The sequence below is a fragment of the Apteryx rowi genome, unplaced genomic scaffold (genome assembly GCF_003343035.1).
Source record: "Apteryx rowi isolate R43461 unplaced genomic scaffold, aptRow1 scaffold_141, whole genome shotgun sequence".
NCBI classification, from domain to species: domain Eukaryota; kingdom Metazoa; phylum Chordata; class Aves; order Apterygiformes; family Apterygidae; genus Apteryx; species Apteryx rowi.
The window spans coordinates 49,246-64,027 of record NW_020447653.1 but is presented as its reverse complement, the minus strand read 5'-3'; the positions used below and the strand labels follow the sequence as shown (position 1 = coordinate 64,027).

The window sequence follows — 14,782 nt, the reverse complement described above, 5'->3', positions numbered from 1 at the left end:
GTGCCCGCGCCCCGCTTTCGCGCAGGGAGAGGTCTGCAACATGATCAACAAGAAGTACAACGAGTTCCTGCCCAGCATGCAGAGCGCCGAGGAGCTGGTGTCCCAGGTGGACGGGCTGTCCAGCAACATCGACCTGCTGAGAGCGGGCATTGAGAACGAGGTGACGCAGCCCTGCTCCCCCGTGGCGGCCCCTGCGGGCTTATTCCGCGCCATCCCGCACCGGCAGAGCCCCCTTCTCTTGCTGTGCTGCGGAGGCGCTGCGGGGGGAGAAGGCCTCGCGACTAGGAGCTCGCGGTGGCGTCGCCCCTCGTAAATGCCTTGAGATGACACATGCTGCATCGGTCGGTGTGCGTCAGGCCTGAGGTGTACACAAAGAGTTGTAATCAAGGGATAGCTCATTGCTTGTTCGTTGTTATTCAGTGGAAAAGCATCCCATGTCTCTTCAGGAGAGGGAGAAGGATCAGCCTTGTGATATTGCAGTAGGAGATCTGAAGCACACGGAGGTGGACTGGCCCGGCGTTGGTCCCACAGTGATTTTGTGCAGAATGGGAACCAAGCGTGCGCCACCTAAATCATAGCTGTGCATGTCCACTGAAGTCTCTGCGGAGAATGTGGGCAGGTCCCACAGGCAGGATTACAGAGTCATTCTCTCCATTGTCCCTTCTCCTTTGATTGACTTTAAAATGAGTTTAAGGAGTGGCATGTGGCATTCTTCTTTCCAGAAGAGCATGATGCAGTGAACAGCAAACAAATAGGAAACCCCCCCCCCCGCCATTAGGGGGTAAATTAGGGTAAAACACAAAGTTTAGATACCCAGCTTGTGGGCCTTGCCTTATTCCGTGCTATATTTGGGGCTCTGCTGTCAGCCAGGTCAGGTTCACTTTCTTGGAGTTAATTTCGCCTTTGGGGATCCTAAAGCCAAGTATTTTCTATGGTCTCTGTAACTTTGTTAAGTAACTTGATAATTAACTTTTGGCTCAGTTCAAATGTTCTTGCACTTTAAATGGATAACTTAAAGAAACACTAGAGCTGTTTTGGCTGCCTTTTGAAAGTAATTTTTCTTACAGTGCCTTTAAAAAAACTGTAATGTATTAAAAGAGAAAACAGTTCATAAGAGTGTCCCATGCCGATAAGGATCTTTCTAGCAAGAAGTAAAGTAGGTGACCCTATAAGTTGAAGACATGGTTGTTATCGGATGCCAAAGCAGATAAACTGTTAAAATTGAGTCTTTTTCACCTTCTCCCCAAATTATTCTAATAATAGAAATACTTTAAATCTTATGTTTGTATTATTTTTAAGAGGAAATGTGTCAGATAACATCTGGATGCTGTAAATGAACTGATATGTCTGTTACCTTAGGTTCAGCGAGATCTAAATGTTGCTGTTGCTGAATTTACTGAATTGAAGCAGCAGCTGGAGCGAGACACGCTGGTTCTGAGTATTCTGAAAAAGCTACAAGAGGTGAGGAGGGGAGGTGGAGAGCGGCTTAAAGTCATTAAATGGTAGTCTTCCTCCCTGCTGCTCAGCCTACAGCAGTATTCTGGGCTCCTCTTTTGAGTAAACAACTATATCTCCTGTCTCTAGCCATGTTGTTTAACAAATTGTAGTCTTATAGCAGATGTACAGTTACCTATGATTATATTTGTTTGTTGCAGTTTGATACAGCTATTAAAGAGTATAACACTGCATTGCTGGAAAAGAAGTATGTTGTAGCAGCTCAACAACTGGAAAAGGTAATAATGACTTCTCAAGCATATGACAATATTGTTCATAAATACTTTCAATAAATTTCTCAAGATTCTTTTATTAGTAGGCCACGGGGGCAGCAGTTACCCATGTTTTATGTATGGCTGTTTCCACCTTTACCATTAGGCACGAAGCAGCCTGAAAATGCTGGAATCCCGTAAGGGCTTTGAGCTAAAGATCCTGAAAGCACTCGGCACAGAGCTCACAGTGCAGACGCAGAATATGCTCTATCATCTAGGAGAGGAGTGGCAGAAGTTGGCCGTGTGGAAGCTTCCTCCTTCAAAAGGTATGCACAGCTCTAGTTGGTTTCACTATTTCTGTTTCACTATTTGAATAAGCATGGTTGCAAGTACCTACACAACTAGGACTTTAATCTAAGGTTGGTTTAGTGAGTTCTTTACGCCTTTTGCATAATCATATTGAGGGGGATCGGTGAGTGGCAGTGCTCTTTGGATTTCACTCCACTTCGGAGTATTTAGGTCCCACCACAAACGGTCTGATGCAGTTGGTAGCTTTTAAACTGAGTTTGAATGTTCATCTGACTCCTCAGTGATATTTCTTAGAAACTGATGAAACAGATACCAGAAGGGTTACCAGGAGTTCTAGGAACCCTATTTAGTGGAAATGGAGAGTTAGCTTTATCTGCTACCCAAGCAATGCAGTAGCTTCTCAGATCTGCTATAGCTCAGACCTCACTCTGACAGAGATGTTTCTTCTCTTTCTGTAGAAAGCAGCAGCCTGGAGACAGTGATGCACTCAGAATTGCACTTATGCACAGTGCCATCAAAAGAGGAGGAGATTGCTGGCCCGCCTGTTGCCTCTGTGCTGCAGGCATTTGCTGTCTTAGGAGAACTGCACACCAAGCTTAAAACTTTTGGTAAGACAGACCTTGGTTCCAGTTAAACATAGCTGTAGTAGCCTGGGTGGATGTGAGCTCAGATTTGTTTCAAGATGGATATTGAGATCCAGTTCCACGTGAGCGGTACACTGGAAGACATCTTCTTACTCTGTTGGCATGCGTTTTCCAGCAAGCATGAGGTAAAACCTCTGGTTTTTATTAATATGAAATTGCCCTGAATTATTTATCCTTTCCTGTCAGGTTATTCTAGTAAACTGTTTTAGTAATTTGTGGTTATGTGGTTTTATGGTCTCATATTCAAACTGTTTTTCCAGTTACAGCCTCTTTCTCTGTAAAGAGCATGACTGTTAGTTTTATGCAGTCTCAGGGTTTCAGCCTTCCCAGGTGTTTATAAATCAGGAAGCATGCCAGATGCTAAGATAGAATTTAATGCTGCTGGCTGTTTAGATTGTTTCTCACTTTGATTAAATATGCTACTCTTTGCTAGGCCTCCGTGTGTGTTTTACCGTGTGTGTTAAAATGGGCTTGAATGAAACCAAACTCAATGTTTTGCCACATACATGTTCCCTGATATAGGTACTCAAGAGAGCATTTCCTCTGCCTTATCTGAAGAATCCCTAAATCCAAAATAGTCTCTAGTGGGCCCCACAGCCTTCCTTCTGCTGCTGAAAACATATTTTTTTCCTTTCTCAGGCCAGCTGTTACTGAAACACATCCTCAAGCCACTGATTTCTTACTCCTCTCTTCGGCCATTGGTAGAGGAACAGTCAGATGTGGTCATCCTGCGTTTTAAGTCTGAGGAACCTAACTTGGATAATACTTCTCCTGTGGAGGTTTTTGACAAGATTAAGCTGATTCTAGAAGTTCTTCACAAATATCTGCTGAGTAGGTAGTTTCTCCCTTTTGGAATTGGAGTGAGTTGCTGATCAGCACCCAGTTCATGTAATTGTAGCAGAAGCTTTTTGGAACATCTGGTTGTTAAGCAATATTGATTTATGTGTAAGGTCTAAGCAGCTTTTAACTTGGGCAGCTTGGCATCTTGTCAAACTGAACTTGGCTGTGACCAAGCTCTCACAATACATTCATACTGTGAAAATGAAAGAGAAATGTGTTTTGGCTCAAAAGAATCAAGGAATTGTTTTTTTGGTGAATGATCTTTCTTTTGAGACAAGTCACAGCACCGATAACCTTCGCATGCTGTAGGTCCAAAAGGTGGAAGTCATGTTGCAGTCTGTGGAGCTCCTTGGTCAGGCTGGTTCCATTCAGGAGCTTCCCTTGGCTAGAAACTGGTCTGCGCTTTGCTAGCATTTCACAAAATAAACATGCTGGGAAAATGGCTCAGTTTACACATAAATTCAGTTGTCTTTTGGTCGGGTGGGCGATTCCACATGCCCAGTAAGGCCTAGATATGAAGAATACCTCCATAATAATGATTATAGAACAGCTGAGAGATGCTGTTCTGACAGGAGGGACTGAATGAACTGGTGGAGGGTCTGGTCCAGGAGGAAGGTGTGTTAAAATCCATTTGTGTTCTCTTCAATCCAGATGTTCCTCTTGAGGAGTGTGTGGAAGACAAAAAGGAGTCCAAGGTTACACTGTCAGAACTGCTGGGTGATATGATATGGGAAGAGTTGTCTGACTGCCTCATTCAGAACTGTCTGGTGAATTCAATTCCAACCAATAGCAGCAAGCTAGAGCAATATGTAGAGGTAGGACTCAAAACCTTTCAAAACTGCCTAGTAGAAATCCCAGATGGGCAGTTTCAACAGAAAGTGTCTCTTCTCTGTCTTTTGCTGATCTAGAATCACATGAAATACTTCTCTCAGTTAAGCTGTGGCTTGTTTTTCTTGTCATGTAAAGTGTGAGGTCTGCGATCCACAGCTATTGAGCCATGTTTAGCTGAGATCTGGGGACTTTAAGGGTGCATGATGTTAAGACACCTGTCTGAGCCTCTGGGAGAGCTGAAGGTGTCTTCATACATGGTGATGTGGCAGTGCTGCTTGCCTGGCCAGCTTCCTGAGAATTTACTGCAATGTTTGACTTTGTATTTGTTTTTAATGATCACAGGGGCTTCTTGTGTAGGCAACATAATTTTTTAAAATCTAAAAAAATAAAATAGAACTTGCTGCTAGTGAGGTGTGCCAAAACAACTTTCCTTGAAGAGGGGGCTGTTTCAAACACAAGCAGTGACAGGACAAACACTCCTGTCCTTTTGCTCCAGGTAGGCCTGTGCAATGAAATTTGGCTAGATTACTCCTTTGGTTTTTGAATTAGGTTGCCTGCAAAGTCAAGGGGGACAAACTTGCAGTTCAAAGAAAGTACTAATGTGTTTTCAGGGCCTCAAACCAAGCCAGCTATTTCCAAAACACTGTTGAAGAACTGTTAGATGGTTAGAGCCCTTTGAAACTTAGTTTCCTGCTTTGCTTTCAGCTGAGTGGAAGAGTTTATACCCAACTTTATTTTCGCTCTTTGATTTTAGAAAACTATAACTTGGAATCCACAAGTATTAATGTAGCACCTATGTCTGCTTTTCTCAGGTGATTAAATCCACAGAGGAATTTGAAAAAGCCTTGAAGAACATGCAGTTTTTGAAAGGAGACACAACTGACTTACTGAAGTATGCCCGTAACGTCAATTCCCACTTTGCTAACAAGAAGTGCCAGGATGTTATTGTGGCAGCCAGAAAGCTGATGACCTCAGAAATACACAATACTGTAAAGGTGCTTGTTGTTGCAATATGCCATTTTTTTAATGTGGAARAACAGTTTAGCTAATGAAGGCTTGCCTATAAGAGTTGAGTCCTTTTTTATGGGGGACTGATTTTTTCTGATTATTTTGGGGATCTTGGCAAACAATGGTTTCAAAGGGTTTTTTTTAATGGTGCTCAACTGGGTTATTCCACTAACATGATGTTTCTTAAAATATTTGAAGTTAATTTTGTAGGGTTTTTTGACCATTGTCATAAGTAGAAGAAAAATTAGAGTATCACTTACAGAGCTTGCTTCTAGGCATGAAGCACTGTATAGTCTGTGTTTCATGGACTGCCTTATCATTCATAAACTGGGTGACCTCTAGCAGAGACTTCTGCAGCCTTGCAGCCTATCTAGAGTCTCAAATCTCTGTCATTCAGTGTTTCATTGTCTTGTGCAGGCTCCTTTCTGTGGGCTCTAAATTATATTATACCTCTCTTGTGTTCCCCCCCGTAGATCACACCTGATTCCTCTGTAGCCCTACCAAGACTTCCTGATCCTGGGGCAGGAGATGATTTAAAAATGCAAAAAACTGCAAAACTTCTGCATAATGAGATGGTGAATTTGGAGAATGAATCTAAACTGAGCCAGTACACATTTTCTCTGCCCACATGCCGCATCAGTTCCTCAGTGGAGAAACTAATGGAGCTGGCTTATCAGACACTGTTGGAGGCTACAACCAGCACAGATCAGTGGTAGGAATTCTGTAACAGCAGGTAGCTCTTGGGTGTGAGATACTTGCTGCCTTTGGCAATGCTAAGCATCTGTTAGTAGATTAAAATGAATTTAGAAGAGCAGAAAATGTTGTTTAAAAATTAGAATGGATCATTAAAGGTGGTGGGTGTTTTGACTGGAGGCTGAATCCCTGGATGTGTGCAGTGGAGTGGTACACCAGGAATAGCTGTGGAGTATGTTCCCTGCAGTGCTCTGGTTAAGCAGCCTTTGGGGCCTGTGTTATCAGGGATTATTCAGGTAGGTTTTTATTGTATTTTCACTATTATAGCAGTGAAAACGTGGTGACTCCATAGTGTGCACAAGGCAGTTCATGGCTCCAGTCTCTTAGGTGGGAGAAATGCTGCTGTTCTATTCACGTCAAGATTTTACCATGTGTTAGATATCACTTGTTTAGAAAAATAAAAACCATCTCTCCTTTTTCAAACCAAATGCTAAGTGCTGGAACCCATTCTTAGGCGAGTTCCTCTTTGCTTTCTGCATGTGCACAGGGTAAAAGCAAAGAACTCCAGTTCTGCATCTGATGGGGCTCTTCAGAGAAAACACTCAGACATTCTGAGGAACCACGTCCACAAGGCTTTGCTCTCTGTTTTATAAACTGGAGACCACAGTCTGCAGAGGGAGAGTTTCCTAGGTACTGAGCACCTTTCAGTGTGCYGTGGCAGAGAGAGGGCTCACTATTGCACGCACCTATTGGAAGAAGGGACACTGTCCCCTTTGTCTGTGGGGTTTCATATATCTCCCTCTGACATGTGGTCTGAAGCTCCTCTCTGCCTTAGGAGCTGAGCTTAGGAGTGTGGGCATTGCCAGCTGCTTGTCCTCTGTGGGACAAGGTCGTCACAGCTTTTGTGAGCAGCCTTTGTGAGTTTTCCAGAATGCTGCCTTTATTGACATTGCTGTAATTGATCCTGACAATTCATCCTTTGTGTCCCTAAGGAAAATGTGCTTCACCACTAATAAAACCAGGTTGTTTTGGAGAAGAAGTTTCTGAAGAAAAACTGAAAACAAACAGTGCAGGCACTTTCATTAGTTTCTGTGCTCTGTGATTTGTTGGTGAGAAAGGGACATTTATTTGCAATTTGTCCTTGCTGATTATTCTTTAGGGGCAAAGGACAGTGAGAAAAGGAAAGTTCTGGAAGGTGTTTTGGAAGCTGCTGAGGCTCATAGTCAAAGTAGGTTTCTGAGTGAAAATTAGAGCCAGCAAGAGTTGTCATCTTTGTCTCTCCCTCTTTTTTTGGTTTTAGTTTAAAGACAGCTTTTCAAAAATGGCTAAATAACTTTCCATGAACCTTTTGAAAATCCTATCTTTGATTTCCAGTAGTTAATTTTGTTTTTTATTGCATTCTTCTCTTTCAGCATTCAAGAATATATATGTTAATTTTACTAACAAACTAACATGAACCTTATTTCTGTTGTAGCTGTATACAGCTCTTCTACTCCGTGAGGAATATATTCCAGCTGTTTTATGATGTAGTGCCAACATACCACAAGTAAGTGTGTGTGTGTATTACCTGGGCCTGCTTTGCAGAGAGAACAGTGCTATTGTATCAGCCCCACTTACTCTCTGTTTGTCCACCACAGCCAAAGATTACTAAGAGTCTTCCTCTAGTGAGAAAAAGCTAGTATTCCTAATCCGTTATTAAATCATACCTGCAGAGTATTTGCTTGAGAGTTTCTGGAGTTTCTGGTTTGCATTCTTATGACCCAGGAGATTATTGTTTTTAATATGTCTTGGACATGAATCACATTAATTCTATGTCTTATAATCCTTGTGTACATGAAGCTCATCAACATGAGCTAAAGTTTTGTCTCCAGAACTGAACAGAGTCTTGCAGATCAACTTTATCATACCCCTCCATTGGGTTACTAGAATAGAGTCATGCTTTGACATGGACATGGGTTAGCTTTTAAGATATTCCGAACTGTAATGTGGCTGTAAATAGTTTGTAAGTAGCTCTTACTACAGTTGTCTTTGAATCCAGGCACAAGACTTTGACCTCAGGTCTGATTCGGAGATTTTCATGATGTTTTCCCTGCAAAAAAAAAAAAAAAGGCAGTGATAAAAGATTAAAAATACAGGATTGTGTCTGAGAACACTGGTGTATTATTGGAAAGGACCTCTCTCTCCTTTCCTAACCATTGTGCTATAACAAAGTGCCTTCCTGCTTGGAATTCCATTGTTAAAAATGGTGTGGGTATAGCACACACTTGGGATGCCGGGGTACCATTTCTCTAGCCTTGAAACGCCTTTTCTGTATCTAAGTTCTTCTGTGCAGCTGACAGGAGTTTGAATGCTTTTATTCTGACTGATGTCTTTATCAAGCACTGTTTGCAGTTAGATACTTGCAACATCTGTCTGAGACAGTCCATGTGTTTCTCAGGGGTGGGTATGACAGTTTTTTAACAGAGCCAGGTCTAAATAAGTACATTCTTTTCTCCTCCTCCTTCCTGGGACAGAGAGAACCTTCAGAAACTGCCCCAGCTGGCAGCCATTCATCACAACAACTGCATGTACATTGCTCACCACTTGCTCACCCTGGGACACCAGTTCCGGTACCGCCTGACAAGCATCCTGTGTGATGGAACAGCTACTTTTGTAGATATGGTACCTGGTTTTAGGAGACTTGGTAATTTTACCTTTCAGTATTGACATATTTTGATGAGTGCAATGGTAGTTCATCCTGGCATTTGTTGATGAATAATTTAAAATGTAAGTGGGGCTGCTGGCTAGAGCAGTGGATTGTTATTTAAGAATTTTCATACTTTCTATGTAATGGGGTCTGACAGAGCTTTATGAGTCTAGGCAAGATGGTCTTTAGGGCTTGACTCTTTTAAGCCTGGCTCTCCTTGTCCAGTGCATAATTTCAAGAGCAGTTTCTTATCCAGTGAGATGTTGTGGCACTCACAGGTATTTTGAGATCTGCTGTTCTGTCTTTTGATGCCTTCTTTAGGTCACTCTATGGAAAMAAAATCTGAGATATACTTGCATCAGCCTCACAGGAGCCTGTCATCCATAGTTACTCCTGCTACTCAGCTCTTTCTCCTAAGTGTTGTGGCAATCAAAGCTCTGCAAGAAATTACTGAATCTGTAACTGACAGTGCAGGCCTGGTTAAATTGGCTCCATGAGACTGATTAGAGACTGGAAATTGCTTTAAAAACAAAACATTATGGCAAGTTTATGATTCAGCAGTTACAGTCTCCAAATAGGCAAGGCAAATTATTAATTGTTTAATAGCTTCCCTCTGCTCTTGTTTGCTCCTGAAGGGATGGAGTGTTTTCTGGCCCAGATGCGAGTGCAGAAAGGAGAAATACTGGAGAGGCTGTCAAGTGCCAGGAATTTTTCCAATATGGATGATGAGGAAAATTACTGTGCAGCAAACAAAGCAATAAGGCAGGTAAGCAATGCAAATTGAAGCCAAACACACTGTTGTTTGTAGATGTTGTCCATGAGTAGGTACAGTACACAATCTCAGTCCTGAGAACTGTGTGGTGTTTCAGCAGAGTGGAATTTGCAAACAGCTGTCCTTGCTGGCATAGGTTGTCTTTCCCTGGGCTATGTCTCCTTTTATAAAATTGGAACATGCTGAGTTCAATTCTTCTTGCTCCAAGGTGAAATAAAAAGTTTCTTAACCTTGGAACTTTTGTTCCCAAATGACTATATTTCTAATGTATTTCATTTTCAAGGAAAAGATCTATCACACTTCTGATAAAACTTAATGCAAACTGAATATACTGCTTTTTTTCCCCAGGAATGTCTGCTGTGTGTGATAGCTTGATACTTCATTGCCTTACTTTTCTTTAAAACTGGTTTCTGTCCATCTGTAGTCCTCTTAGCATGTGGTATCTCTCTTGTATGTTCTGTTGGATAACACATAGGTAACCTGTAGCTGTTATCTTCCAGGTATTGCATCAGTTGAAAAGACTGGGAAAAGTCTGGCAAGATGTCCTTCCCGTGAATGTATACTGCAAGGCTATGGGGACTTTGCTGAACACAGCCCTCACAGAGATTGTCACTAGGATCGCTGCCCTAGAGGTAACTGCGTGAGACGGACATACCAAATACAGTGTGTTGTTAACAGCTAGGATTCATGGCCTCTGGAAGTTCGTTCCAAAATCAGGTTTCAGGGGAACCATTATCTTTCACTGAAATGATAATTAGGTTCCTGTCTATGAGAAATGTTCAAGATACCCATAACTTGCATCTGCTTGAGACCATATATACTCTTACAGTGATAGTATGACTGTATAGTCAGGGGGGAGGTCAGGGAAGTGGCCATGATTGCATCTCAGTTTGGATTTAGGTATGCCACTCCTACTATATAAAAAACTCCATGAATCGGTCTCTTCTTCTTTGTTCAGGGTATGTAAGTTAACTGGTGTCCTGAGGCTGAAGGGCCCCAGGGCTCGGATTCCCGTGTAGGCTTTGGGAATGTCATTGTGCTTTCCACTGTCTTATGAGAATTTAAGTTGAAGTAGCTTCTGCTGCTCTGGGACTATTTCAGATGCATATTAAAGAAGGTCTGCTGTCACTTCTAGAAGCGCACAGAGCTTCAGTGTCCTGCTCAACGTTTCTATCCTCTCATTAAAGCAGGTTCTAGTGTCACAGACTTTGCAAAAAATTTCTGCTCAGCTCTTGTCTCAAATGTCATCTGTTCTGATGCAGTTGCAGACTGTGCATCTCTGATAAACCTCTCTAGGCACCAGATGCTGGTAAACCTGTGATACTTCAAACTGAAATTTTCATTGCTTAAATCACGGTGGTAGTTTCCACTTTCATCTCCATTTGATTCCCAGTACTGTGTTTAAGCAATTGTCAGGTTATGCTGGGACAAACACAATTATCCTAATAAGTTTCTTAATGAAAATACCTTTTCATGGCAAATGATGGAAACATGTTTGTGCATCTGTTGTAGTTGTAATCTACACCCAAAGAGCCTCCCCACTGTGAATTAAGCTAATAATGCCTCTCTTCATGTAACAGCTAGTTTACAGGACACTTGCTCAGACTGTGCCTGCCAGTAAACTTTGCTTTCATTATTGGCCTGGCATAACCTGAGCAATTTCCTTATAAATTGTTCAGGACTTCATCATAACAAGTCTGCTTCACTGTGAAATGCTTGCTGTTGCATTAAGATAATCCTGTTCAAAAGCACAACCATTATTCTGAGGGGACTGCAGAGAACTTGCTGAAACTAGCCATTCATGAAATAAGTTATGTTGGCTTGAGAATGTTAAGCATGGTCCAAACCACTGCTTTTCATCTTCACATAGCTGCTGTCTTTCCTTTCACTTCCTGCTCTGTTCTCCAAAAATATATCTGACTGCTCCTGTGCTAACATCTGTTCCATTCCAGGATATCTCTGCTGAGGATGCGGATAGGTTGTACTCCCTCTGCAGGACCATGGTAGAAGAAGGGCCCCAAGTTTTCACCCCACTACCTGAAGAGGACAAAAATAAGAAATATCAAGAGGAGGTTCCAGTCTATGTGCAGAAATGGATGACATTCAAAGAGCTGATGATCATCCTGCAAGCCAACCTCCAGGAAATAGTAGATCAGTAGGTGTCTAACCTTTCACTGCACCTGGCAGTTCTTCACCTCAGTAACAGGGAGCTGGGAAGTGCTCTGACACCAGCAGGGCACCGCATTCAGGGGACCTGTTCTCATGGAGGCAATTAATTACCTTTATAAAAGGGGTTCAGAGCAGGTTGAGACTCAGGTATCTGCTCCTAGGTGAATTTCTTGGGTGTGTGTTTGTAGTCCCTTTCATGTTTGCCATCTGAACGGCAAGGAAACATTGTCCTCGGCAGCCTAAACCAAAAGGCACAAGCCATGGAGAAAGCAGATGGGAAGAGCTGTTCCTCTCTTGTGCCCAGCTCATTGCTGCTGTTGGAATGATGTTAGAGACTAAAACTTCCCAACTCTACTTCCATCTGGGCATAAAACACTTTTTTTTTTTTTTTTTTGGCTTGGGAGATGAATGGGAACTTTGCAGGCAGAACAGGCTTTAGCCTTAATTTCAAAAAGAAAAGGTACAGTTTGTAATAAGCACAAAAAGCACCTCATGTTATGTTGCTGGACTCAAGTCGCATGTGGGACACAATTTGTGGCGTGCAGCTAATATGCTGCTAACTGGACTTTTCTGTCTCCAGACTTACCACTCTGACAAGTCTATAACTTCTCTACACTTTTAAGTGAACTTTAACCAGTCAGCATCTTTGGGCTGTAAGAATGGGAGAACTGCAGTGGTTTAAAGTGAGTGCTCAGAAGGATTGTTTTAACAAGAAGTTGCCGTGCAGTTTGGTGAAATAACGATGTTTTTTTCTCGCATTTAGGTGGGCGGATGGGAAAGGACCTCTTGCAGCTGAATTTTCCCCAGCCGAAGTGAAGAGTCTTATCCGAGCCTTGTTCCAGAACACCGAAAGGAGAGCAGCAGCACTGGCCAAAATTAAATAACTGTGTTTCCTCCTACGTGTTCCATCTTCTGATAAAGCAAGAGTGAACTGAGTCTTTCAACTATTGTTTGGATTCGACCCTTTTGTACTGGTCTATAATAAGCTTAGTGTTAGGCAAAGTGCTTCCTGGAGGCTTGACTGGAGAAGAAACATTTCCTAGCTCAATGTCCTTAGGGCAAATAGGGTGGTTTTGTGGGTCTCGGACTGGGAAATCAAAGGTGGGTAACACATAGACACTAACTGCTTCTGCTCCATCTGCCAGGTGGATGGAGTTAGGGCTTGAAAATTCAACCTCCTGCCAGGCTCTCCAGAGATATCCTGCCCAGAGCCAAGTTTTCTTTCGTGAGCTGGTGGGCATGCAATCCTGGTGAAGAGATGCTTTTGGTGATGTTTGCTAAATTCCATCCTCCTGGATTTCATCTTCCTCTAAGCCCAGCATAGGGAAATTAAGTAAATCTTTTATCCAACATCTCTTTGCAAGAATAGGCACTGCAGTCAGGTGGGCCTCTCATGCAAGAGATGTGGTGCTCGACTGTGTCATCTCAAGATTGCTTGATTAGGGTCTTCTAGAGGGGTTTTTATTTCTCACTAGTGAATCTTATCTATGCAGTTTTACACCGGGGCATGTAAGCCCACTGTATCTTACCTCATCAGTCCTTGCAAATTGCATATTAAACCCACAGACTTTGATAGCTTTTGGTGTTCTAAGACTGCTGAAGTGCCAAAATTTGCTCTTTCCTGCCTGTTTGCTCAGGTTTCCCTGAAAGCAGACCTCAAAAGAGTGAAAATTTAAGGGGGAGGAGGCGGGGGGCAGGAAGCATGTTCCATGTCTGTAAGTAAATTGTTTACTGGTTCACAATGTTTTGCACAAGTGACAAAATTACTCGTGGCTTTATTTCTCATGGAAAATACCTTAAAACAGACTTGGAAGTTTTTAGTCTCACTTTGCCAGCTATGGAAGTGAGTTCAGCTCCTTCCTTTACTTTTTCTTTGTGTAAGATCTAGGTAGCTCTGGCATCTACTGTCTTTCTGCCAGTATCTTTTTCTGTGCTTTTAGAAGTAGGAGAGAACTGTAAATAAATATAACAAGGGAATGAAGCAAGCAGTCAGAGCATTATCTATCTTTCAAGTTAGTAACAGAAGGCTGTGTTAGATTGTTTTGGTTTATGATTTAACCTCTATCAATCCTTTTTACAGCAATGCATTTGTCATATATAGATTTCCAGACAAAGCAGACCCCTTTCTCCCGAATATACCTATTCTAGATGAACAAAGGTTTCCTTTGACATTCTTTGAATGAACTTTACCACCACTGATGTGTCAACATATGGCCTTTTCAGGAGTGTAGTGAGAAAATCAAGTGTAGTGGTGGTCCAGGGGCTGCTCTGCTCTTATCACCATTACTTTACCTGGCCTCTATCAAATTCATAAAGCCTCATAAAAATGGATTTTGAAAAGGTTCATTTGTTACTAAGAGAAATGGCTAAAGAATATTAGGAAAGGGGTTGAAAAATTGTCTTGATGTCCTATTTCCCTATTGTGCAGCTCCAAAAATTAAATCGGGCAAACAAGAATTTATCCAAACCAAGGCTGCAAATGAATAAGTGAGTCCGTGGGAGTAAGCGGGGATGTTTACCTGTAGACTTGGCTCCAGACCTGGGCTCCTAAGACCGTGCAAAGCAGAGGAAGCCAGTGTTCTTACTGTATAAAGGGCCTTTTTGTTTGATGAGAAATCTTTAGTTTCACTGGCTTCTGGGAGCACTTGTAAAAGGCCTGAAAGAAATGCTGTGTAAGGGATTTTTTTTTTTTGAGTGAATTTTTTTTTAAAGCAAAGCATTAGTCATCATTACATCAGAAGAAGTTCAGCTACTGAAAGTTCTTTAATGCTATTAGAAAAAGTAAATGAAGTATATTTTTAGTATGTATTTTTATTGTTAATGCCATCTAGTAAGCTATTTCTGTCACTGTTCCTCTGGTCTGCCAACAGAAATAGGCAGCTGGCTGTCCCTTCCAGATTCTCTTGCATTAGCAAACTGTTTTGCTGTTTTGATTTTGAGAAATGTATAGGTTTTATTTTAATTAATTGACAGTTTCACCAGTAGCATGTGTTAAAACAAAGCCCAGAGGCCAAGATGTGCCAGGTGCTACATGCGTGGAACAAAGTGTTTCCTACCCCATAGTGCTTACAACCTGCTTATGAAAGTTTTGCTCCCCAAGAGCTTAGCATTCTGATCTATGTTA

At 42.0% G+C, this 14,782-nt stretch overlaps 2 protein-coding genes across 2 annotated transcripts in view; one reads left to right on the top strand and one right to left on the bottom strand.

Annotated features, from left to right (window-relative positions):
- The window catches only part of CD3D (CD3d molecule), a 2,606-nt gene extending 2,564 nt beyond the window's left edge, over positions 1-42 (bottom strand). The window contains exon 1 of the mRNA XM_026057887.1: positions 24-42. Within this exon, the coding sequence (XP_025913672.1) occupies positions 24-42 (19 nt within the window). The remainder of the gene's footprint in view (positions 1-23) is intronic.
- On the top strand, positions 7-12,602 carry ZW10 (zw10 kinetochore protein). Its single transcript, XM_026057946.1, has 15 exons — positions 7-160; positions 1,360-1,461; positions 1,656-1,733; positions 1,873-2,032; positions 2,474-2,623; positions 3,299-3,490; positions 4,151-4,314; positions 5,143-5,325; positions 5,812-6,050; positions 7,506-7,577; positions 8,545-8,714; positions 9,353-9,483; positions 9,990-10,121; positions 11,442-11,644; positions 12,422-12,602. Exons 1-15 carry the CDS (start codon positions 41-43, stop codon positions 12,540-12,542), a joined length of 2,217 nt encoding a protein of 738 aa, XP_025913731.1. The 5' UTR covers positions 7-40; the 3' UTR covers positions 12,543-12,602.
- The last annotated feature ends 2,180 nt before the right edge of the window (positions 12,603-14,782 follow it).